Genomic DNA, 26,692 nt, shown 5'->3' on the forward strand with positions numbered 1-26,692 from the left:
TATAAAACTTGAGATAGGTTTTAAGATACAATCTTTTCTTCATAGAGATTTACAAATGTGCCTTTTCAATGTCATCACTATCTATAGTTATAATAAATAAAACTACTCTAATTTAGAGGCAAAGGGCAAGATACTTTATTCACCTGGATTTTGCAGACAGCCCCTGAGACATGTTTTAAGATTATTCAGTAGTTAAATATAGTAGTTAGATAACCCAAGAACCTGTCCATTCCTAGAGTGGCACGACTGAGTTTTTTGCCCATTCGTGCTACATTTTTGACCCCAGAAAGTGTTTCAGTTTGTCACTTCTGGTAAACGCATTGTCTACAAGTCATATTTTCCTCTTGGAAACTTTTCTGATGACCCATTCTCAAGTATATTATCTTTCATTAGGCTCCAGGATTCAGGTCTATTGCATTTGCTTTCCACTTAATGGAATCTGTCTCTCCCATCCCCAGTAATTTTTTCAAGTTAATTATTTGTAGTGTAGTGACACTGCAATGAATGAGAAGTCTGCAAGGTGAAAAACAAAAGGTGCTCACAAATAAATGGCCAACTGAATGATGGGTCTGAAATATACACCTCATGAAGATATGATACTTGTTATATTTATTTTACAAGGTCAGAGATAATGGATCTGAACTACGGTAATCATAGAGAGGACGCATGATATAACCCAGAAGAGAAGCAAATGGATCTGGGTGCTGGAGATTGCTCATGTGAAAGGAAAGGTCAAAATAGTTATGGATCATTTCCTGGATGGCTAAGCTGTCAGAACCAAGGCAGTTCTATACAAATGTACTGGGACTGATTTAGGTTTATTCGCCCACCTTTCTGGCAGGTGAAAAGGATGCAAACACACTTAGTCTTTATACTGATCATCAGCCCTAGCCAGGGGGTGGGTGGGAGGGAAGATTCTTTGGTAAATAGAGGCACATGCTTTAGTGAATAAGTCTGACATATTTTCTTAATGGGATAATCGTATCACTTTCCTATTCATATGGATTAGTGGTTCTCAAATTTTAGGCAAGCCTTAGAATCACCTGGAGAACTTGTTAAAACATAGATTTCTGTGTCTCTCTTCTCTCAAAAGTTTCTGATTTAACAGGCATGAGTTGGGACCAGGGAATTGTATTTCTAACAAGATCCCAGGTGATGCTGATGCTGCTGGTCTGTGAGAAACACTGATACAGATAAGAAGAGGTATTAGTGTAGCAAATCGTCAGATAGCCTTTATTAAAGCACCGTTTCAGATGATCTGCTTTAACCTGATTCCTCTCCCGTCATAAAATATTTTTATGATGCTAACACACCTTGCTGGAGTGCTGGTAACTGCCAAGAATGTATAAGAAACTTAATTTGAGATTTTTTTATATGAAGTAATATTTACAAATAATTTAAATGTAATCATAATATAAAGCCTATAATGGTAACCAGCAACCCCCTAGCCCATTTCCCTCTATTTGTACTTTCTGATACCCAAGGTCAACAACATCAATATTTTATCTTTACTGATATATGCATCTATATTTGTAAAAAGCATGTGTGTTTACTGTTACTTGATTTTTTCATTTTGTTTTTTATCTATTGTTTTCCTATTATATAAATACATATTTAATTATCTTTTTTCACTCTTTCCCTCAATGTTTGGTAGTTATAACACCAATTTTAGTTAAACGAGTGTTTAAGTAAGAGTATTCATACCTGAATCAAACAGTGTGCTGTAATTATACTTTATTCCGTGTACATTGTTCTTTTATCCCCTCTAGCCTTATTAATTGCCACAATTTTCATTTGCTTTTATTTTTATGCATGCATCATTAATTCACCCCAGTCTCTTGGGAAGAACTGTAACTCTCCTTTCAATACATTTTTAAAAAGTAAGCAAAGGGTAAATTTGTCTGTTTGTTTTTTAGTTTTTTTGTTTGTGTTTTTGCAGAGTGATTCAGGACTGGAGAATCTCTAGACTTGCTGCCGTTTTGCTCCCTTCCTTCAATGTCACAACTTTGGCATTGGTCCTCTTGTTTCTTCTGTTTTTTGTTTTGTTTTGTTTTTTGTTTGTTTCATCTTAGTAGGGTTCCTTTCTTAATCATTTTATGTTTGCTTATCCTATTTTCACTTTCCAAGAGCTCTTTTTTAAATTCTCTACAAGCTGCTGCTGCTGCTGCTTCTTTTTAAATTTCTGTTTCTATGGAGGAACTTTTTCTTAAAGCTCTTTGAGGGAACTGAATTTAGATGTTGGGGGCAGGGAAGAATTTTTCTGAGACTTACATTGTCTCTGTTTCCTTCAAATTTATTGTATCTTTTATTTGTTTTGGCTTCTGAATTTTATGTTAAAACTTTTCCCAAATATTTGGTAATCCTTGCATACCTGTTCATACTCTAAGTGAAGTAGTGAAAATACTACTACAGAGTTTCATGGATTAAGGAGGACTTCCCCATGTAATGCCTAGGTATATACCTAGAAAAAGTACCCCTATCTCTTTTAACTCAGTTCTCCAGATAGGAATTCATAGATCTCTTGTTTAAAGGGTGTAAGGGGATGGCAGCTTTCTGGGAGCCAAGTAGTGGCAGATAGCTTTGGTTAACAATGCTTAGTATATAGACTTACATGGAACCTTGATTTTCGCTACAGCTTGATGCCCTTGTTTTCAGTTGTTTCTAACTGCCGGAAACATTCTTCTTTCATTCAAAATCCACTACTCTATGGGTGGGGTGTGCAGTGAAAGGGTCTCAGATATCATTTTGATTTTGGAATTGATAAGAGAACCAAGGAGAGTCTATTTGTCCTGTATAAAAATACCAGTCATTTTGTTTTGACCTTTAACTTCACCCTCAGAAATACCTGAAGCCTCTAATTTGAAATATTTTCAAAATTCAGTGGCGTTAAAAGTGTTTCCCTCTCAGTAATCTCAGCCATTTACAAAAACTTTATGTCAATTTAACTCTCTGCTTTCTTGATTCATGTGATGCTTTACTGTCATTTTCATAAGATATCTAGAGAAAGCAAAGATTAACTCTTTTGTTCAATCTGCTTTGTATTGCCAGTTGCTAAGAATTATCTACATCAGATGAATCAAAGTAAGGGGAATAGAATGTGCCTGGTAATGTTGGCGGAGGTTGTATAGAGGACATGACCGCTGGTTGACCCCAAAGCTGGATCCTTGCAATTAGAGGATGCTCACCCCTCCCTTGTCCTTCTACCACCCTTCCCACACTATTTAAAGGGCATAGCCTTAAGAGAGAAAGGTGGGGGCGCCTGGGTAGCTCAGTTGGTTAGGCGGCTGCCTTTGGCTCAGGTCATGCTCCCAGATCTTGGGATCGAGTCCCACATTGGGCTCCCTGCTCAGCGGAGAGCCTGTTTCCCCCTCTCTCTCTGCCTACTTGTGTTCTGTCAAATAAATAAAAATCTTTAAGCAAAAAAAAAAAAAAAGAGAGAGAGAGAGAGCAAGGTGTTGTTTAGACTGTTTAGACCGAATATATCCTGATCTGAATCTAGTTATTGTATCCATAAAAACTTCTAAGATTTGGTGGCTGAGTACACAGGTCTATTCGTTTTGTGGAGCCCCAGATGAGCCTCGTATATAAGTGCCTTGTTTATTAAGCACACTGCATACCAATCTGTAACTGCTTGCCTCTTTCTTCTGTCTCTTCCTGCCCTCTGTGTTGTGAACCAAAACTTGGCAAGCTAGCTGGGAGACAGAAGAAACGGTCTTTAGGAAGAATGCATCTGTGGGGAATATTATGAGCTGGCTAACCATCAGGAGGGGTGGCCTGTGTATTGGATGCTGTGGACAACCATGCAAGCATGGGGACACCTGAAAATGCTAGCTGGTCTGATGCAATTGTATGAGAAACTCCAGAGTAGACCACGGAGACAGAAAAAGAAGAGTGGCTGCTGCAGTGGGCTGGCTTCTGCCGTGGGCGGTTCAGTGGCCGTTGATGCCCAACTGTTTCAGGATTTCTTTTCCTTTAGTGTCCATGGTTCTTGGTCATGCACTTGGAAGAATGATGAGGTGGACCAGAGGAAGAGTGGTGGGCAGCAAAGCAAAGTTTATTGAGCAGTAACACAAAGCTCCCGAAGAGGGAGGGGACCTGAGATGGGTGCCGTTGGACTCTCTAAGTTTAGGGGGTTTTATGAGATTTTTGTAGAGCTATCTTAAGCAACGATGATATAATGCTAACAAGTAAAGATTTACTTCTGCAGCAGGATACTCTGCAGATTTTGCTGGAACATCTGCAAGGGAGAAAATGGGCTGTGAACCCACAGAAAATTCAAAGCCCAGACACCATCATAAGGTTTTTGAGAGTCATCTGGTTGGATAAGATGTGAGTTGTCTCAGAAGCTGTGATTGAAAAGTCTACCCAACACTTAAGAACATGAAAGAGGTACAAGCCTTTGTAGGCACTTAAGGGTTCTGAAGGGCATTTACTTCCCCACCTGGCAGTGTCGCCATCATTTATATTGCCTGGTAAATGAAGGACATGTGTGGGACTGGGCATCAGAGCAGCAAGCCCTTTGAGAAGACACAACTACTAGTGAAGCTGATTAAAGCTCTGAGCATCTCCCAAGCAGAGCTACCATTTGAATTAGATGTATCTGTGATGCTAGAAGGAATGACTTGGGCCCCATGGCATAGAAAACAGAAGAGGAGAGTACCCAGGATTTCGGACCCTGATAGGGAGCAGAAACCTGATATACCCCCATAGATGAATAGTTCCTAACAGCATTCCTCCAGATAGAGCCTCTCACAAAGGAACAGCACACTGTATTAAGAACTTTCCTTCCTATCAGGGGATGGGTTGATAATATGTTTCATTGACCCACTTCTGCCTTGGCTCAAACTCCCACTTTGACTAACCAACATGTCTGTTTACAGCAGAGGAGCACCATGCCCACCAGCCCACTGTCTCTAGGAATGCAGGTGCTACTAGACTGCAGAAGATGTAGCTCTTCCAAATGCCCCTGCCCCATTCCTGTGTTGGCTAGGATGCCCTGGAGAAAAGGGACAGGGGACATTCCCACTTATTGATCTAGTCGGGGCTATCTATTCAGAGACTGCTTTTGCTATTCAGCCCAGGACTGACACCATCTGGATGGAAACGGAAACGAACCACAGCCCCCAGTAGACTAAACTCCTAACAGTCGGGCTTGCGATCACTTGGCCTTTAACTCTTTGCACTGACAGTTGGGTTGTTCTAAAGGGATTGGGAACTTAACGGGTGAATGGTCGTGAATAAGTCCTTGTGGGGTCAGGATATGGGAAATGCATTTGGGCTTACCTGCGATAGCCTGAGGCAAATCTCACAGTGTTCCAAGTCTAGGTTCCAAAGGCGCCGACCCCCCGTGGCAATCAGGAAGCTGATGCTCAGGCTTAGGTATAAGCCATAAACTGACCTTTTTAGTAGATACAGCAAATTGGTTCATGGAAAGAACAACCACCATAGTGTCTGGGTTGGATGATATATTGTCAAAGATAAAACATTGGTCTTGAAATACAGTGACTTGTTTAAGGCAGTAACAGCATGTTCTGTGTGTTCTAAGCAATGCTTACGTCAACTGCCAAAGGAGTCTGGGGCAGACTTTCCAAACAAGAGCATTCCCAAACAGTGAGATATTAGCGAATTTTGGCACCCTTCCTCCTAGTGGGCTTCTAAATGTACTTTTGTTTGTTTGGACACTGCCTCTGCCTCTGGCTTAACCTTAGCTTCCTTCTGTCTCTGTGCAAATCATGCTGCTACCATTAGGGGATTAGAGAAGCTGAGTATCATGTATGGATACCCTCGTTGAATAGATGATGATTGGGGTTACATTTCAAAGGTTGTGATGTGCAAAACTGAGGAAAAGAACATGGCATTGAATAAAGATTTCATCTCCTCTATAACCCCAAAGCAGTAGGGTTGGTAGAAAGGAAAAAATGGAATATTAAAGCAGCAGTTTAGATTACTAGAAAGCAAAACTATTTTGGCCAGGTAGACTAAAGTACTGTTGAGGCTTTAGTACATTTTTATGGTCAACCAGTAGGCCCTATTGGCCTATATGCCAGACTGGGGACCCCTGTCAAGACACCAAGTACTAAAAAGGTATGGAAGTTGTGGGAACAATATGCTATACTGCTGAGAATATTAAGTCCCATCAAACCTAGGAAAGGAATTATCTATTGGAATTCACAATGAGATGTCCTACTGGGATGGGTGAGTTACTTAGCACCCCGGGTAAAAGGGAGCTACTCATTCTATGCTGGAATCTTATTGTCTTGCTGCCAGCTAGACCTATTGGAAAACAGTATGCCTGGAATAAAAAAAAGCACCATCAAAAGAGGGAAGAGGGTGAAGGTTCTGGTCTGGCATATCTCACTCCCTAGTCTATCTCCTCATGCCTGACAGTGCTACCTCCCCCAGCCAACTTGTCAACAAGGTCAAGTTCCTAAAGCTGACAATTTCTCTTTCTTCAAGGCCAGATAGGCATATTCTCTTTTCCAAAGGAGTAGTTCATTGACTACCATCTTTGTTTACTCCACTGGCCTGAAGGACATTGTAGCAGACATAAAAGTCCTTATTAAATTCACCCAGCAATCCTTAAGGAATAGCCAACAAATTCTGTCTTTACTGAACACTGAAATGTCTTAAGTGGGAAAAGCTGTCCTCCAAACTAGGATGGCGTTGGACACTATTAGCTCCTTGCAAGGAAGTGCCTGTGCCATTATCCAAACAGAATGTTGTGTGTTCACAACTGATGAGTCTGTTAGCATATCATCTTTATTAAATCACATGAGGATACAAGTAAACATCCTGAGCAATCTAAGCCCCAGTCTAGAGGACTTAGTAAATCAATAGTTGTGATCATGGTGGGGGGAAAAAAAAGTAACTTCTTTTGGGAATCATTATCTTTTTTTTTTTTTTTAAATCTACATAAAATGTAGATTATATGCTTCAGGGGTACAGGTCTGTGAATCATCAGTCTTACACAATTCACAGCACTCACCATAGAGCATACCCTCCCCAATGTTCATAACCCAGCCACTCTATCCCTCCTCCCTCTACCCCCCAGCAACTCTCAGTTTGTTTCCTGAGATTAAGAGTCTCTTATAGTTTGTCTCCCTACCCGGTCCCATCTTGTTACATTTTTTTTCCCCTTTTCCCACCACGAACCACTGCCCTGCCTCTCAAATTCTTCATATCAGAGAGATCATATGATAATTGTCTTTCTCCGATTGACTTGGTTCACTTAGCATAATACCCTCTAGTTCCATCCACATCATTGCAAATGGCAGGATTTCATTGTTGTTGTTGTTGTTGTTGTTTTTGACAGCTAGATAGTATTCCATTGTATATATATACACATCTTTATCCATTCATCTGTTGATGGACATCTAGGTTCTTTCCATAGTTTGGCTATTGTGGACATTGCTGCTATAAATATTCAGGTGCATATGTCCCTTCGGATCACTACATTTGTATCTTTAGGGTAAATACCCAGTAGTGCGATTGCTGGGTCTCAGGATAGCTCTATTTTCAACTTTTTGAGGAACCTCCATGCTGTTTTCCAGAGTGTCTGCACCAGCTTGCATTCCCACCAACAGTGTAGGAGGATTCCCCTTTCTGTGCATCCTCACCAACACCTGTTGCTTCCTGACTTGTTAATTTTAGCCATTCTGACTGGTGTGAGGTGGTATCTCATTGTGGTTTTGATTTGGATTTCCCTGATGCCAAGTGATGTTGAGAACTTTTCATGTGTCTATTGGCCATTTGGATGTCTTCTTTGCAGAAATGTCTTTTCATGTCTTCTACCCATTTCTTGATTGGATTATTTGTTCTTTGGGTGTTGAGTTTGATAAATTCTTTATAGAGTTTTGGATACTAGCCCTTTATCTGATATGTCATTTGCAAATATCTTCTCCCACTCTTTCAGTTGTCTTTTGGTTTTGTTGACTGTTTCCTTTGCTGTGCAAAAGTGTTTTATCATGATGAAGTCATAATAGTTCATTTTTGCCCTTGCTTCCTTTGCCTTTGGTGATGTTTCTAGGAAGAAGTTGCTGCAGCTGAGGCCAAAGAGTTTGCTGCCTGTGTCTCCTCAAGGATTTTGGTGGATTCCTGTCTCTTTGAGGTCTTTCATCCATTTGGAGTCTATTTTTGTATGTGGTGTAAGGAAATAGTCCTGTTTCATTTTTCTGCATGTGGCCGTCCAATTTTCCCAACACCATTTGTTGAAGACACTTTTTTCCATTGGACATTCTTTCATGCTTTGTCGAATATTAGTTGACCATAGAGTTGAGGGTCCATTTCTGGGCTCTCTGTTCTGTTGCATTGATCTACTTGTCTATTTTTGTACCACTACCATACTTTCTTAATGATTACAGCTTTGTAATAGAGCATGAAGTCTAGAATTATGATTCCACCAACTTTGGTTTTCTTTTCAACATTCCTCTGGCTACTCAAGGTCTTTTCTGGTTCCATATAAATTTTATGATTATTTGTTCCATTTCTTTGAAAAAGAAATGATGATATTTTGATAAGGATTGCATTAAATGTGCATATTGCTTTAGATAGCATAGATGTTCTCACAATATTTGTTCTTCCAATCCATGAGTATGGAACATTATTCCATTTCTTTGTGTCTTCCTCAATTTCTTTCGTGAGTACTTTATAGTTTTCTGAGTGTGGATACTTTGCCTCTTTGACTAGGTTTATTTCTAGGTAGCTTATGATTTTGGGTGCAATTGTAAATGGGATCAACTCCTTAATTTTTTTTTCTTCTGTCTTTAAGTGCAACTGATTTCTGTGTATAGAAGTGCAACTGATTTTTGTGCATTGATTTTATATCCTGACACTTTACTGAATTCCTGTATGAGTTCTAACAGTTTTGGAGTGGAGTCTTTTGGGTTTTCCATATAAAGTATCCTATCATCTGCAAAGAGTGAGAATTTGACTTCTTCTTTGCCGATTTGGATGCCTTTTATTTCTTTTTGTTGTCTGATTGCTGAGGCTAGGACTTCTAGTAATATGTTGAATAGCAGTGGTAATAGTGGACAGCCCGCCATGTTCCTGACCTTAGGGGAAGAGCTCTCAGTTTTCCCCCATTGAGAATGATATTCTGTGTGGGTTTTTCATAGATGGCTTTGATGATATTGAGGTATATACCCGCTATCCCTACACTTTGAAGAGTTTTGATCAAGAAAGGATGCTGTACTTTGTCAAATGCTTTTTCAGTATCTATTGAGAGTATCATATGGTTCTTGTTCTTTCTTTTATTAATATATTGTATCACATTGCTTGATTGATTTGCAGATGTTGGACCAACCTTGCAGCCCAGGAATAAATCCTACTTGGTCGTGGTGAATAATCCTTTTAATGTGCTGTTGGATCCTATTGGCTAGTATTTTGGTGAGAATTTTTGCATTCATGTTCATCAAGAATATTGGTCTGTTAATTCCCCTTTTTGATGGGGCCCTGTCTGATTTTGAGATCAAGGTAATGCTTGCCTCATAAAATGAGTTTGGAAGTTTTCCATCCATTTCTATTTTTTGGAACAGTTTCAGGAGAATAGGTGTTAATTCTTCTTTACATGTTTGGAAGAATTCCCCTGGGATGCCATCTGGCCCTGAGCTCTTGTTTGTTGGGAGATTTTTGATGACTGTTTCAATCTCTTGCTGGTTATGGGTCTGTTTAAGTTTTCCATATCTTCCTGGTTCAGTTTTGGTAGTTTGTATGTCTCTAAGAATGCATCCATTTCTTCCACATTGTCAAATTTGCTGGTGTATAGTTGCTCATAATATGTTCTTATAATTTTTGTATTTCTTTGATGTTGGTTGTGATCTCTCCTCTTTCACTCATGATTTTATTAATTTGGGTCCTTTCTCTTTTCTTTTTGATAAGTTTGGCCAGGGGTTTATCAGTCTTATTAATTCTTTCAAAGAACCAGCTCCCAGTTTCATTTATTTGTTCTGCTGTTCTTTTGCTTCCTATTTCATTGATTTCTGCTCTGATCTTTATTATTTCTCTTCTCCTGCTGGGTTTAGGCTTTCTTTGCTGTTCTTTCTCCAGCTCCTTTAGGTGTAGGGTTAGATTGTGTACTTGAGACCTTTCCTGTTTCTTGAGAAAGGATTGTATTGCTATATACTTTCCTCTCCACAGTTTGGCGACCGTGGCCATTGCTGCTATAAACATTGGGGTACAGATGGCCCTTCTTTTCACTACATCTGTATCTTTGGGGTAAATACCCAGTAGTGCAATTGCAGGGTCATAGGGAAGCTCTATTTTTAATTTCCTGAGGAATCTCCATACTGTTCTCCAAAGTGGCTGCACCAGTTTGCATTCCCACCAACAGTGTAAGAGGGTTCCCCTTTCTCCACATCCTCTCCAACACACGTTGTTTCCTGTCTTGCTAATTTTGGCCATTCTAACTGGTGTAAGGTGGTATCTCAAGGTGGTTTTGATTTGAATCTCCCTGATGGCTAGTGATGATGAACATTTTTTCATGTGTCTGGTAGCCATTTGTATGTCTTCATTGGAGAAGTGTCTGTTCATATCTTCTGCCCATTTTTAAATATGATTGTCTGTTTTGTGTGTGTTGAGTTTGAGGAGTTCTTTATAGATCCTGGATATCAACTTTTTGTCTGTACTGTCATTTGTAAATATCTTCTCCCATTCTGTGGGTTGCCTCTTTGTTTTGTTGACTGTTTCCTTCGCTGTGCAGAAGCTTTTGATCTTGATGAAGTCCCCAAAGTTCATTTTCGCTTTTGTTTCCTTCGCCTTTGGAGACATATCTTGAAAGAAGTTGCTGTGGCTGATATCAAAGAGGTTACTGCCTATGTTCTCCTCCAGGATTCTGATGGATTCCTGTCTCACGTTGAGGTCAGGACTGCCTTTGCTGTGTCCCAAAGATTTTGAACACTTGTGTTTTCATTTTCATTTGTTTCTATGAATTTTTTAAATTCTTCTTTAATTTCCTGGTTTATCCATTCATTCTTTAGTAGGATGCTCTTTAGCCTCCATGTATTTGAGTTCTTTCCAAATTTCCTCTTGTGGTTGAGTTGTAGTTTCAATGCATTGTGGTCTGAAAATAGGCAGGGAATGATCCCAATCTTCTGGTAATGGTTGAGACCTTATTTGTGAACCAGGATGTGATCTATTCTGGAGAATGTTCCATGTGCACTAGAGAAGAATGTGTATTCTGTTGCTTTGGGATGGAATGTTCTGAATATATCTGTGATGTCCATCTGGTCCAGTGTGTCATTTAAGGCCTTTATTTCCTTGGTTATCTTTTGCTTAGATGGTCTGTCCATTTCAGTGATGGGTGTGTTAAAGTCCCCTACTGTTATTGTATTATTGTTGATGTGTTTCTTTGATTTTGTTATTAATTGGTTTAAATAATTAGCTACTCCCGAGTTAGGGGCATAGATACTTAAAGTTGTTAGGTCTTCTTGTTGGACAGACCCTTAAAGTATGATATAGTGCCCTTCCTCATCTCTATTATAGTCTTTGACTTAAAATCTAATTTTTCTGATTGAAGGATTGCCGCCCCAGATTTCTTTTGATGTCCATTAGCATGGTAAATTGTTTTCCACCCCCTCACTTTAAATCTGGAGGTGTCTTTGGGTCTAAAATGAGTTTCTTGCAGACAACATATCAATGGGTCTTATTTTTTTTAATCCATTCTGATATGCTGTGTCTTTTGATTGGAGCATTTAGTCCATTTACATTCAGGGTAACTATTCAGAGATATGAATTTTGTACCATTGTATTGCCTGTAAGGTGACTGTTACTGTATATTGTCTCTGTTCCTTTCTGGTCTGTTACTTGTAGTCCTTCTCTTTGCTTAGAGGACCCCTTTCAATATTTTCTGTAGAGTTGGTTTAGTGTTTGCAAATTCTTTTAGCTTTTGTTTGTCCTGGAAGATTTTTATCTCTCCTTCTATTTTCAGTGACAACCTAGCTGGTATTCTAGTATTCTTAGCTGCATTTTTTTTCTCATTTAGTGCTCTGAGTATATATCATACCAGTCCTTTCTGGCCTGCCAGTTCTCTGTGGGTAGGTCTGCTTCCAATCTAATATTTCTACCATTGTATGTTACAAACCTCTTGTCCCAGGCTGCTTTCAGGATTTTCTCTTTGTCACTGAGACCTGCAAGTTTTACTATTAGATGATGGGGTATAGACATATTTTTATGGATTTTGAGGGGGATTCTCTGTGTCTCCTGGATTTTGATGCATGTTCCCTTCGCCAAATTAGAGAAATTCTCTGTTATAATTTGTTCCAATATATCTTCTGCCTCCTTTCTCTTTCTTCTTCTTCTGGGATCCCAATTATTCTAATATAGTTTTCTCTTATGGTATCAGTTATCTCTTGAATTCTGCCCTCATGGTTCGGTAGTTATCTCTCTTTTTTCTCAGCTTTTTTTATTCTCCATCATTTGGTCTTCTGTATCACTAATTCTCTCTTCTTCCTGATTTATCCTAACAGTAAGAGCCTCCATTTTTTATTGTACCTTATTAATACCTTTTTTAAATTTCAACTTGGTTAGATTTTAGTTCTTTTATTTCTCCAGAAAGGGATTCTCTAATATTTTCCATGCTTTTATTGAGTCCAGCTAACACCTTGATAGTCATCATTCTGAACTCTAGTTCTGACATATTACTAATGTCTGTATGGATTAGGTCCCTAGTCATCAGTACTAGTACCAATACTGCCTCTTGTTTTTTTTTTTTTTTTTTTGAGGTGAGTTTTTCTGCCTTGTCATTTTATCCATATAAGAATAGATGAATGAGAGAACAAAATACTAAAAGGGTAGCAATGACCCCAGAAAAATATACACTAACCAAATCAGAAGAGACCCGAAACAGGGGGGATGAGGGGAGAAGAAAAAAGAAAAAAAAAAAAAAAATATATATATATATATATATATTTAGACTGGTGAATAGAAGAGAGCCACACACTTGATTTTGGGTGTATTTTGGTCTGTTAGAAGAAACTGCTTCCCAAAATTTTAAAGAAAGAAAAACTTATATATATATACAAAAATAAGGGTAAACACGATGAAGGGATGGGATATGACTATAAAGATGAAAATTTAAAAAGATTCTTAAAAAGGAATTGATTAATAAGAAGCTGGTTAAAAAAAGAGGAAAGAATGTGATCAGGCCGGAGACTAGAACAAAGCCATGTGCTAGATTTAGGGTCTATTTTGATCTGTTAGAAGAAACTGTATCCCAAAATTTCAAAGAAAGAAAAACTTATATGTATACAAAAAATATGGTTAAATACAATAAAGGGATAGAATATGACTATAACAATGAAAATTTAAAAGGATTTTTAAAACGGTGTTGATATGATAAAATACTTAAAAAACATTAAAATAGGAAAGAGGAAAAATTTTAAAAAATAGAATAAGAAAAAAAATTTAAAATATTTAACTTTGAAAGGCTAAAGAATCATGGGGAAAAGCCATGAATTCTATGTGCTGTACTCCCATAGCTCTGAAGTGCTGCAGTTCTCATTGATTGGTGAACTTGGTCTTGGCTGGATATTCTTGCTGATCTCCTGGGGGAGGGGCCTGTTGTGATTCTCAGATGTCTTTGCCTGAGGCAGAGTTGCACGACCCTTGCCAGGTGCCAAGCTAAATCATCTGCTCGGGTTCACTCTCTGTAGCTTTTGTTCCCTGAACGCTTTCCGTAGAGCTTTGGAGGAAGGGAATGAAAATGGTGGCCTCCCAATCTCCAGCCCAGAGGAGCTGATATCTCGGGGCCCCACTCCTCAGTGTACCCTCAGAGAAAAGCAGTCAAACTCTCCTGTCTTCTTGGTCTCCAGCGGCACTCCGTGCTCACCTGGCCTGTGACTGAGCATTTCTATCTCTGGCACACGGCCCCATTTGGAGTCTCCAAACCCAGCAGACTCCTGCCACAGGCTCCTGCGCCACTCTTTCCAGACATGGAAGGAGGAGGCTTCCCCAGATCTGCCACTTGTGGCATTCCTGCTCAAAGAGTAGTGGCCGGATTTTGCCTTGGATCATGGTTTAAGGTAACCCCAAGCTGAGAGCCCCCAACTCGGCTCCATCTCTGTAGCCAGCTTCCCCTCTCTGATACCTGGCAGCTCTGCTATACTTAGACACTCCTGGTCTTTTTCTGAACCTGCAGGTCCTGAGACCGCACTGTCCCCATGAGGGGCTCACCCCTTGCTTAGCCTCTGGAGCAATGTTCCTCAGTGGAATATACTTCTAAAAGTTCTGATTTTGTGCTCTGCTGCTCTACTGCTTGCCAGGAGCCAGCCCCTGCCCCCGCAGTCTGCCTTCCTGTATGTCGCCTCTGATTCACTTCTCTGCAAGTCCTGCCTTCCAGAAAGTGGCTGATTTCTGTTCCTAGAATTGCTGCTCTTCTTCTCTTTGATCTCCTGTTGAGTTTGTGGGTGTTCAGAATGGTTTGATACCTATCTAGCTGAACTCCTGGGCCCCAATGATATTCCACCATCTTTCTCTTCCCTCTGAGAATCATTATCCTAACCTGTATTTTCACTTGTGTATGCCTATATAAGTTCTGTGAGCTCTGCCTCAAATGTAGCCAGATAGTAACCAAATGAACCACTTCCATACTAATAAAACCCTTGTTGGCATCATAGGGCATGTTGCAGAAGTGGGGGAATGTGTTAGATTATAAGAACTGGTCAAAATGGGTGAACTGTTGGAGGAGATCATCATGAGGACATGACCACCAGCTGGCAGGAGAATGGGACCTGGGCAATCAGAGGCTCCTCACTCCTCCTGTGTCCTTGGAACATACACTCCACCTACCATTCCCACACTAGGAATTGTTTAAAACAACAGCCTTGAGAGAATAAGGTATTGTTGAGACTATTAGACTGCGTATGTGACTGAACCCAATTAAGGTCTCTATATAAGCTTTTGAGATTCTGGCTGGACTGTGCAAGGATCTACTTGTCTTGGGGTGCCCAACACAAGCTTCATATGTAAGTTCCCTTGCTTATTACACCTGTCAACCACTATATTGGAGTGGCCTGTCTCTTTCCTTGAGTTCTCCTTACACTCCATTTTTGGGGGCCTGTTTGTGAACCAATAAGTAACGAGAGAGTTTGTATATTTGGAGTTTACACAAGAAAATCTTCATGTTTAATGTCAAAATTTGTTTTGAAATGATCTACTTTAATCCAAAAGTGGTATTTATAAATTGGTATTATCTGAATCAGTATAAGATTTCCATTACTGCTCGGTATTAATTATTGCAAATGCAAGTTTGAGACAAAACATGAGTTTTGCATTTTAAAGCTATTTGATTATTTAAAATGTCTGATTCCCAGCTGAATTTTGGTAAAATTTCTAATTATGAAATCAATTATCAATTAGAACAAGTGTATGACATATTTTAATGTTCGCTATTATAAACCCAAATGTCTTTCCAAAATTATTTTTTCCATTTTCTTCTATTTTTTCTATATTCTTTTCTGTTAATGTTTCCATAACTTTTTCTTGTCATCCTCCTTTAAAAATTTATTCTCATTATCCTCAGTATTTTGTATAAACTCGTCATCATCCTTGAATGTTTATTCCTGTATTATTTTCATTTTCCTGAAATCACTACTCTTGTAATAAATTCCTTTAAATGTCTAGATAATAGTCACCTGATTTGGCAAATCTTTCTTCTGATTTTAAGTATTTTTTTTAATGTCAAACTTCATTTTCATCCTTTCAAACAAGTGGATCCTTTATAACCTACAAAGATGGAATGAGATATATAATTTTTCATAAGCACAATAGTCCTACTATTTCAAACTAAGAAATAAGACATTTTATTTGCCTTAGAAAGCCTCTTGGAATAAAATTTCTGCACTGAAATTTTTTTTTTGTTTTATCTAAATTGAAACTTTAAATTTTACCCTTCATTCTGGAAATGTATTATTTACTTCAAAAAGTAAACAAAAAAAATGGTATGTGGATATGAAAACATTTATTTTATATTATATTGAGTATTAAGATTGTGAAAATAAATTCCATTCAAAACATTTGTTTCTTATTACCAAGAATAAACACCAAAAAAGTAGTCTCAGCAATGCACACAAATGTAATTTTCAAGTTGACATTGGAACATACTGGGTTTTACCAAAGCATAAAACATATGTTGTGACTATAGTTGTTGAGTAGTTGCTAACTTCAACTGCAAGTGTAACCATGTACCATACTTTGACAGAAATCTAGATGGCAGACAGTATTAATAGTTGTTAAGATCACAATTTTGGTCTTAACTGTTCCACGTTCTGACTTTGCCACTCCGGTTTAATTCAAATTATTTCCGTTCTCTGGGCCTAACTTTAATTGGCAGAAAAATGGAGCTAGTCAACCATAGACTATCATAAAGATTAAACAATCTTTTATATGCAGAGTACTTAACATAGTGCCTGGCTCATAGTGAGCATTCAGTGAATGGTTGCTTAATATTATTATCAGGCCATTCAAATATATTTGATCAAAATGAGTGAAACTGTGCAAATCACAAACAAAATTAATTAATACCATTACTAGTATTATGCTCAGAGGAGGTGATACAATGAGTTATTAATGTCTCTGGATGAAGCAAAATAGGAAATTGTAGGGGTTGTGAGTGACCCATGCTCTTATTTTAAAATCTGTATATTAATCTTATCACTCGCAAGAGCTTTCTTTTCAGTATACTTAGAAGAATCATTATTCAACAAATATTCTTTGATTGCCTATTATGTGCTCGGCTGTATTTACCTACCATGCAAAAGGAAATACCTCCTTTTTATGCTCTGAATGCTTTCCTTTTCCACAGACATTTCCACTGGGCCTGGGAGATGGGCAATTCTATGCATGGACAGATGGTTTAAGAAGAAAGGACTGGCATGACTATGAAAGCATTCAGAAAGAGGCTATGCGCTCAGGTATGAAGTCCAGTGTAAGCCAAAGTGCTATTTTACTTACTGCAGTATCTCATTTGTCGCTTAAAGGATCACTAATTAGCATTTCTTCTGTGTCTGTTGGGGGTATTGGAGTCAATGTTGGACAGAATTAAAACAATTTCAAATTTCAGAGAGGGAACAAATAATGAATAGCTTTTACAATATTAGCTTAAGAAGAGGACATACAAGTTTTAGAAATCTATAATATTTCATATTTCTGAACTGCCTTTTAATAATCTCTGGGAATATATTGAGATTTATAAGTGAGAGTTGCCTTGGTAGACACCTGTTTTGAGCTTGATTCATTTGTTAGGGCTGAGGTATATCTAACTGACAATGCACAGTATCCAAGGGATACCACAGTTCTAGGCATTGGGGAGGCTACAGCAATTTGGTGGATCACATGATCTGGGGACCTGAGGTTGACAGTACTTGAGCAAACAGGCAGGGAGTTAAAAAGAATCAAGTAGGTCTGTATATATGCAGCAGAATTCTAGTCTTGGGCTACATAAAGATAAAGAAACATTTTACTTCTTGGAAAAAATAACAGGAAAAATTAATTCTTTGTAGAAAGACTGTAAAATTAGGTTATTGCTAACAGGGATTCAGAAAGGTGTATAATTAGACGACAAATGAACATGAGTAACATATGGTAGGAAGTCCTTATGCGTTTACTCAATTGGAGGAGCTCTGTTTTTTTTTGTGTTTTGTTTTTGTTTTTTTCCCCATAGTGAGGCTGCCATAGAGATAGAGAACTTCTTGTTCTCTATCTGTAAAGAAATCTGAAAAGCACTGAGATACTGCATTCTAAGTCAAATCAGCAGCAAAACTGTGACTAATCACAGTATGAGGTCCTCCTGGGTAAACCTTCTCATAGCTCATCTCATCAGGAAAACTGGAGGGAGAGTATTTAAACAGCTATGCAATTGTGCAGGCTGTGAACTGTTCTTTGCTCTGGGTTGGTTGTGGTTGACCTAATTAAAGTCTTCTTTCATTTTCTTCTTCCATTCCTTTTCTTTAAAAATTAAGATCCTCTCCACCCCCCCAACCCCGAACTTCATTAAAGTTGTTCATCCTAAGGATGTTCTCTATTTGTCAGAGAACAGGCCTCTTCCAGGTTTCATCATCTCCCCATCTTGGCCATGACCAGGTGAACAGTCATGAAAGTGAGTTCTTTACCAGCATCACTTTTGGGCTTTCTTATCTTTTTCTTCTATTTGCTCCATTAGCCTGTATGAATCCAGCCATCTGTTTCTCTTTCTAACCCCAGGATGCTGAAATTTTTTTGGAGATGTTCATATAATTTAATCAACTGAAGCTGCAATTTATTGAACAGATATTTTGTATTAGATACTTTACATATGAATTTTATTTAAAATTCATAATGACTCTAGCAGGTATTATTATCCCCAATTTGTGAGAAAAAGAAGAGAGAAAAAAAAGAAGAAAACTATGGATCTGAGTCTTTAAGAGTTTATTAAATATTATCCAAGGTCAAATAACTAATAATTTATAGAGCTAGATTAAAAATCAGGTCTTTTCATGCTCTATTAGACCCCACTGTTAGACATCAAATAATAATATTTGGGCAATATGGAGTAATGACAAGAGCATATATGCAAGGGAGAGACACACCTGGATTCAGATTCTAACTTTTCTCTACATGAGCTGTGTAAGTAGCAAATCCATTTATCTTTCTGATACTATTCTTTGCAGAACTGTCAGAACTGTTGTAAGCCTTAAAGAAAATATACCTAAAGTAATTTGCTAATTATTTGGACATATTATAAACTCAACTAATGATAACTATAATTATTTTTTTAAAAAATTTATTTATTTATTTGACAGAGAGAGATCACAAGTAGGTGGAGAGGCAGGCAGAGAGAGAGGGGGAAGCAGGCTCCCCGATGAGCAGAGAGCCCTATGTGGGGCTGGGTCCCAGGACCCTGAGATCATGACCTGAGCCAAAGGCAGAGGCTTTAACCCACTGAGCCACCCAAGCGCCCCAACTATAATTATTAATTCATCCAAGTTTCTTCCACCTAATTTGCTATGCCTAAACTTCACTTGTGCTGATGAGTTTTCGATACGAAATCCAGTATTCCACATTTATTTCTGCTTCGTATAACTCTGCTCCTGTATAAACATACTGTTGCTGTCCTCATCTTATTTGGGCCAAGGGAAAGTTGACCTACCAAGAAAATTGGTAATATAAAAAATTTTCTAGAGGGGCACCTGGGTGGCTCAGTGGGTTGGAGCCTCTGCTTTCGGCTCAGGTCATGGTCCCAGGGTTCTGGGATCGAGCCCCGCATCGGGCTCTCTGCTTGGCAGGGAGCCTGCTTTCCCCTCTCTCTCTGCCTGCCTCTCTGCCTACTTATGATCTCTCTGTCAAATAAATAAATAGAATCTTTGAAAAAAAAAAAAATTTTCTAGAGCAAAAATTTTCTATGGAGTTAAAAAAATTTTTAAATGCTAAGATATTATATGATTCACTGGAAGATAGATGACAAATGAAATAGACTAAAATTCATCATTTTTAAAAATTTTATGAAATAGAACATAAATAAAAGGACTATACACACACAAACATACAAGCAGGTACATAATCAAAATGAACATCTCTGGTCTTTATATATCCAAGTCAAGGAAAAGGATCATCTGTGTAGTTTTTTACTACCTAATTATATATACCTAAACAAATACTGTTGCCTTTTTCTGTGTTTGGACTTGATCTAAAAATTGAATCATAATGTATGACTTTCTTCCTTCACTCAAAATTATTTCTGAGATTCATTTCTGTCAATGTGTGTAATTCTAGTTGATTTATTTCTACTATTGTTTAATTTTCTACAACATTCTCCTCTTTGTGGGCATCTGGGGAGTTCCTACGTTTTGGCTGTTATATATAATGTTGCTATAAATATTTTTGTATATGGTTCTGAGGTAGAGGTTAATTAAATTAAGAGATAGTTGATTATTTTTCACTATTGAATGGTCCATTCTATAGCATATATTATTTTTATTTGCTGCCTATTTATTATCTTTAGATGTGTTTATATTTTAGTCACAAATTTCTTTTAGTGTTATTCCTAGAAAACTAATGTTATATGGGTATTGTATGTGTTATTGATTTTATTGAAATTCCATGTTGTTTATAGGTGGTTTATAGAAAATAAATTTTAATATTTATTTGAACTTAGAAAACTTTCTAAACTCTTCTACTAATTATAATCATTTACTTATAAGCTAGCTTAAATTTTTAATGTACATACTCATGGTATCTACAAGTAATGACAGTGGTTATTTTTTTTATTCTAGATCTTATAATATACATTCTTCTGTTCAGTTCTAGTAACTGCACTTACTAGGTGTTCCTGTGTAATGGTGAATAGTGGTTGTTGGTGGCAATTTTTGACTTATTACAACTCTAAGCATAACAAATTAGACACATACTTTAACGTTTTATGTCTCTATTTAAAAAATAAAATTTGTTATGATTGTTAAGCTTTCTTCAGCTAGGTTTGTTGAGAATTTGGTTTATTTTTGTTTAAACCTAAATGAATATTGTTTTTATCAAAGGTTTTTTGTTTGTTTTCATCTATTGAAATAGAAAATATGATAAATTTTCTCCTTTAATCTGTTATTTGAGTAAATGATTTCTATTGATTTTGTAATGGAAATCAAATGTGCAATTCTAGACTAAATCTGTCTTTTTATTATTACTGGATTTGGTTTGCTAATATTTTATTCAACATTTTTGAGTCTTTTTATTCATGAGTGAATATTGGACATGAGTTTTTCTTTCTCATAGAGTCCTTGTCAAGTTTTGGTAACAATGTAATGGTAGCTTCATAAGTTACTTGAGTAATAGTTTCTCTTTTTCTACACTTCGTAATTGCTTGTTGTATATGATAATTATATATTTTCTAATAATCAGGAAGACCTGGTAACTAAAACTGTCTGGACCTGGACTTTTTTTGGAGTAAAGATTTTTAACTACTACCTTAAGCTTTTTAAATAGTTATAGTGCTAGTTTTTTATCTATTTTTCTTGCAACTATATTTTTCCAGCAATTTATCCATTACATCTAAATATTCATATTTATTAACAAATTTATTTGTAATGTTCTTAAATATTTCATGTCTGCAACATTTAAGTTTATTTTGTTTTTTCTTTCAAATATCATTTGTACTTTTTTTCTTCATTTCTTCTTAATCTATTAAACCAGGAACTTGTCAATTTTATTATTCATTGCAAAAACCAATTTTGCTACTTTATCTTACCATCATAGTTTTCTCATTGATTTATAGTCTTATATGTATTATTTTTTTATTTTAATTTCTTTGATTGCTATATTTTTTTCTAAATTTTAAAAATAGACTCATAGCTTTTTAATTTCAGTCTCCTACTATAGACCACGGATTTAGGGCTCCCAGTTCCCTTCTCAGTACCACTTTAAGTACTTCACACTTCTCTGTAGTCTAATGTTTGATATTTGTTATGTTTCAGTTATATTTTAGTTGCATTTTGAAATGTCTGGACTACATAAATGCTGAAATTATCTTAGAAATAAGAAAATCCAGAAACTACCTCCTGATAAAATCTCAATAACCTTTGGAAAATCACAGTAACATAATAGGCTGCATGCATTTCGTTAAATGTCTTTGTTAATGTTTTTATTAATAGTGTTAGTTTGTTTTGTTCTGGCAAGTACATCTTTGATGCATATTTGGTAATTTTTGAGACATCAGGTATTTTAAATATCTGCTTTTAATCAGTTGCTGATTTTTTTGGGGGGGTGGGGAATATGTTGTTAAACACCACAGGTGGGTAATGAGGAAGATATGGCTTTCACCTTTCAGGAAATGGACATTTCTTGCATTAATACAATAAAAACAGAAAAGAGGCGATTGAAGGATAGACCCTAAGATCTTAGGTGTGTATCAGGGATATTTTCTAGTACATCTGTACCCATAGAGTTATACTAAATTAGGAAGATTATTTGAATTTGTTAGGAGAATTCTAACTAATGTTCATAGAAACCCAGAGTATTCATTATTCCATAATCTTATGCTTCTTTGTTTTGGGATTAGTATTAACCAGAATACTAAGTATAGAAGAAGTGTATTCACATAGCTTTTCAGGGTCAGGAAGGTTTCCTGGAAGAGGTAGACCAAATATGAAAGGATAAAAGTCTACTGTGATAGCAGATAGATGTAGTTTTCATTTAATTAATTCCCTGATCTCTTTCTCATGAATGGTTACTAAGTCATATTTTTAGCATGACTATTTTTTCTAATTATACATTTTCTGTATATGACCTCACTGTGTCCCATTGAGTTAGTTTCAGCGTCAGATTCTCATTTGAGAATTTATTAACATTAGATTTTATCTTTTAACAGTTTATCTATCCTTTTGAGTGGTACTGTATCAAAAAATTGAGAAGCATGCTATTTGAATATCATTCACATAATTTATAAAAGCAGAATGGAAAGAACTAAAATAGGGAATCCTTTGATATAAAAGATAATGTACAAATTGATATTGATATGTTATTTACTATGTTATATTATACACTATTCATTGTAATTGCAATAGCAGCTAGAAAGCTATTCAGCTACATTTCTCCATATATAATTTGAAAAAAGAAAGTCCATGTATTTCTGAAATCAAAGTAACTCTGCTTATGGCATATCCCTGACTATGGATCTAATAACTTGACCAGATGTTGAGAAGAAAATGCAATTGGTTTAGGTAGCTGTTCCTTAATTGTATATGTGATGTTTCCTAATTTTTGTAACATATTTCTCTAAGTGGTAAAAACATCCTTTCACACAATCCATCTAGAATGGTGTGTATGCATGTGTGCATGTGCACATATGCCCATGTGTTTTATGAAATCATTTTTTATATTTATTTTATTTTATTTTATTAACATATAATGTATTATTAGCCCCAGGGGTACAGGTCTGTGAATCGCCAGGTTTACACACTTCACAGCACTCACCATAGCACATACCTTCCCCAATGTCCATAACCCAACCACCCTTCCCCTGGCAACCCTCAGTTTGTTTTGTGAGATTAAGAGTCTCTTATGGTTTGTCTCCCTCCCAATCCCATCTTGTTTCATTTATTCTTTTCCTACCCCTCAAACCCCCTATGTTACCTCTTGACTTCCTCATATCAGGGAGATCATGTGACAGTTGTCTTTCTCTGATTGACTTATTTCGCTAAGCATAATTCCCTCTAGTTCCATCCATGTCATTGCAAAAGGCAAGATTTCATTTTTTTATGGCTGCATAGTATTCCATTGTATATATATACCACTTCTTCTTTATCCATTCATCTGTTGATGGACATCTAGATTCTTTCCATAGTTTGACTATTGTGGACATTGCTGCTATAAACATTCGGGTGCACATGCCCCTTCGGATCACTACGTTTGTATCTTTAAGGTAAATACCCAGTAGTGCAATTGCTGGGTCATAGGGTAGCTCTATTTTCAACTTTTTGAGGAACCTCCATGCTGTTTTCCAGAGTGGTTGCACCAGCTTGCGTTCCCACCAACAGTGCAAGAGGGTTCCCCTTTCTCCGCATACTCACCAGCATCTGTCATTTCCTGACTTGTTAATTTTAGCCATTCTGACTGGTGTGAGGTGGTATCTCATTGTGGTTTTGATTTGTATTTCCCGGATGCCGAGTGATGTGGAGCACTTTTTCATGTGTCTGTTGGCCATCTGGATGTCTTCTTTGCAGAAATGTCTGTTCATGTCCTCTGCCCATTTCTTAATTGGTATGAAATCATTTTTAAGACTGCTCATCTGTATTTCTAGAAAGCACTTTTTAGTTTTGAAATTTGAAAATTGTCCTGTCCAGTCTTCTTTGTGTCTTAACTCTAAAGATTTTCACTGTGTTTATCACTGGTTTTTGGATTTCATTATGTGTGAACTCAATATGAAAAAAGCTCTTCTTAACTCTTGTATTTGATCTATTTCTTTGAAACAGATTATCCTCTTGTATAATCATATCAACTTATGCATTCTACTATAAGCCTCAGGAATCTTATGAAATTGTATCTAATTTTTCACTACTTCTATTTGTCTTAGCTAATGATAGTTTTGAATATTCAAAGTTTTCATTAAGTCTTATCATTTTATTCATTTCTTCATTCACTTGTCCAAAAAATGCTTTTTATTGTCACTATATTTCAAATATTGCTCCAAACTCCAGAGGAAAAAAGTAGACAAAAATGAATTACGTGGCTCTTGAAAAGTGTGCAGCGTGGTTGAAGGAGATTTCACTGTTATTGATGTCAAACCTTTGATCTCTCTTACCTAAATTATTTCAGTAACCTACCAACTGTTCTCCTTGTCCCATAGTCAGCTCTTCAATTAGCAACTAGAGGAATCTTCTAAGAATATATAATGTGATCAGATCATTTGCCTCATCTGTTCAAAAGCCTACAAATTCTGGCCATCATAATCAAAATTAAATCCAAATCAATTCCCTGATTATGAGGTCCAACATGATCCATCCCTACTTATGTCACATTCTGGTCTCCTACTGATTGATACTTAGTCTCTCCACTGGTTACATTGTTTATCCTCAAGCATGCTAAACAAGTTGCAGCACTTTTCACTTGCTATTCCTACTGCCTGGTACACAGGTAATTTGTATCTTCCAAACCAGTCTCTACTTCAGAAGGTCACGACTATGTATCACCTGCTTAGACATTTTCCAGTCACCATATTATCATATATAGGTATAGTCTTTTTCATTCACTTTCTATCCCTTTGCTCTACTTAATTTTTATAGCAATTATCTATCTATCTATCTATCTATCTATCTATATGTATATATTTATTTAATGAATTAAAAAAATATAATTCCTTGTAATATAATCACTTGCCTAAGGGCTCTAAATCACAACATTATCTTTAATCATTGGATCAGGCTTTTTGAATAGTGACACTCCTGTGTAAGTAAGTTTTGTGAGGGCACCTGTGTGGCTCAGTTGGTTAAACTCACTCTTGATTTCGGCTCAGGTCATGATCTCTGGGTACTGAGATCAATTCTCCTGTCAGCTCCAAGCTGAGTGTGGAGCCTACTTAAGAGTCTCTCTCTCCCTCTCCCTTTGACCTTCACTCCCCCTCCCTCTTTGATAAAAAAGAAAGGGAGGGAGGAAGGAAGGAAGGAAGGGAGGGAGGGAGAAAAAAAAGTATCGTTAAAATCTGACACAACATGGTTTTTACTTTTCCCTCCTGGAGATTAGATCCCAGGATCCCTTAAACCTTATGATCTAAGTTACCAAATGTTCATACCTAATTGTTGTGAATTTCCATTGTAAAACATCTAAAGAATATGAATTAAAACACTATTTGAGATGTAGGAATGCACCATACTTTAAAATGATTAACAGTAGGCTTTCCTAAGTTCCTTTAAACAACAGCTCACTTTAGTGCTGATCAGGGACCCATTTTGTTCTTAAATGTCTTTATTCTACATAATTGAACAATATTACTAACCAAACAGAATGGGAAGCAGAAATGTGCTTCATCGCTTTCTGTATCTTCGCTTAATAAACTTCTATTACTTAAAAAAAAAAAAAAAGAAAGAAAGGAAAAAACAACTGTGCTTCATCTGGGAGATACAGTAACTACTTTGCATTGAGGAAATAAAACAATGGTAATTTTGCTATAACTACAATGTCTTTTTTATTTTTTTAAAGATTTTTATTTATTTATTTGACAGACAGAGATCACAAGTAGGCAGAGAGGCAGGCAGAGAGAGGAGGAAGCAGGCTCCCCACTGAGCAGAGAGCCCAATGCGGGGCTCGATCCCAGGACCCTGGGACCATGACCTGAGCCGAAGGCAGAGGCTTTAACCCACTGAGCCACCCAGGCGCCCCAACTACAATGTCTCTTAAAAACAATATATGGTATCTTTTTTTTTTTATCATTAGCAACAAAGAGCATTGTTATTATTAATGATTTCAGAATAATTTATACATCTATGATGTGTTCTCAGTAAATTTTGCAATGAGATTTGTTGAGAGGTGGTCAACATTGGGAATTATTACCAAAGTAACATTCATTATTATTCATTAGGTTAAAATTAACTTTTAATGAAATATTTCCTTTGACAGTCATTGTATAATAATGAAAATGTAAAATGGAAGTGAAAAGATTATGAGCATTCTGTTAAGATGTATCATTTATATGTCTAACAATAGAACAAAATTTAGCTGAATTGGATTGAGTGACATTAGGGAAAAACCCCTTCAACATTATAATATGAAAGTAGCAGTAGAAATATCTCAGGAGATTTATTAAACTGCAATGAGTTTGTATTAAAAAAATAAGACAAAATTAATTTTTAAAATAATGCAATTTACTTTTTTTTTTTTTTTTTGCAAAACTCCCAATATCTCTATTTAGAAATATCAAATTACCATGGGCAAATGTGTATAAAATTAATTGGTATTATTTTTCACATTAGTAAAATGTGGTTTAATGATGGCACCTGTGACACAGTTATTTTAGGTATTAATTAAATTATATAATTAAACTGGACTGTAGTTATCCTCAATTAATGGATATTTGTATATTTATAGATCCCTGATTACTATGCCTATGTGATTATATTTGAATCACCTATAATTTGAATAATTTTTCTTGTGCCTTCAAATCTAGCCAATTGACACAAAATCTCCCAATAATTGTCATGAGAGGGTTCACATTAACACATACTTCAAGTGGAGCTATCTCTCT

General features: G+C 36.7%; 1 protein-coding gene across 1 annotated transcript in view; it reads left to right on the forward strand.

The window, feature by feature from the left end:
• GALNTL6 (polypeptide N-acetylgalactosaminyltransferase like 6) overlaps positions 1–26,692 on the forward strand; it is a gene marked incomplete at both ends in the record, with an annotated part of 1,173,146 nt that overhangs the window by 418,365 nt on the left and 728,089 nt on the right. The window contains one exon of the mRNA XM_080796997.1: positions 16,796–16,904. Within this exon, the coding sequence (XP_080653123.1) occupies positions 16,796–16,904 (109 nt within the window). The remainder of the gene's footprint in view (positions 1–16,795; positions 16,905–26,692) is intronic.

This window comes from Martes martes (genome assembly GCF_963455335.1).
Source record: "Martes martes genome assembly, chromosome: 2".
Classification (NCBI taxonomy): domain Eukaryota; kingdom Metazoa; phylum Chordata; class Mammalia; order Carnivora; family Mustelidae; genus Martes; species Martes martes.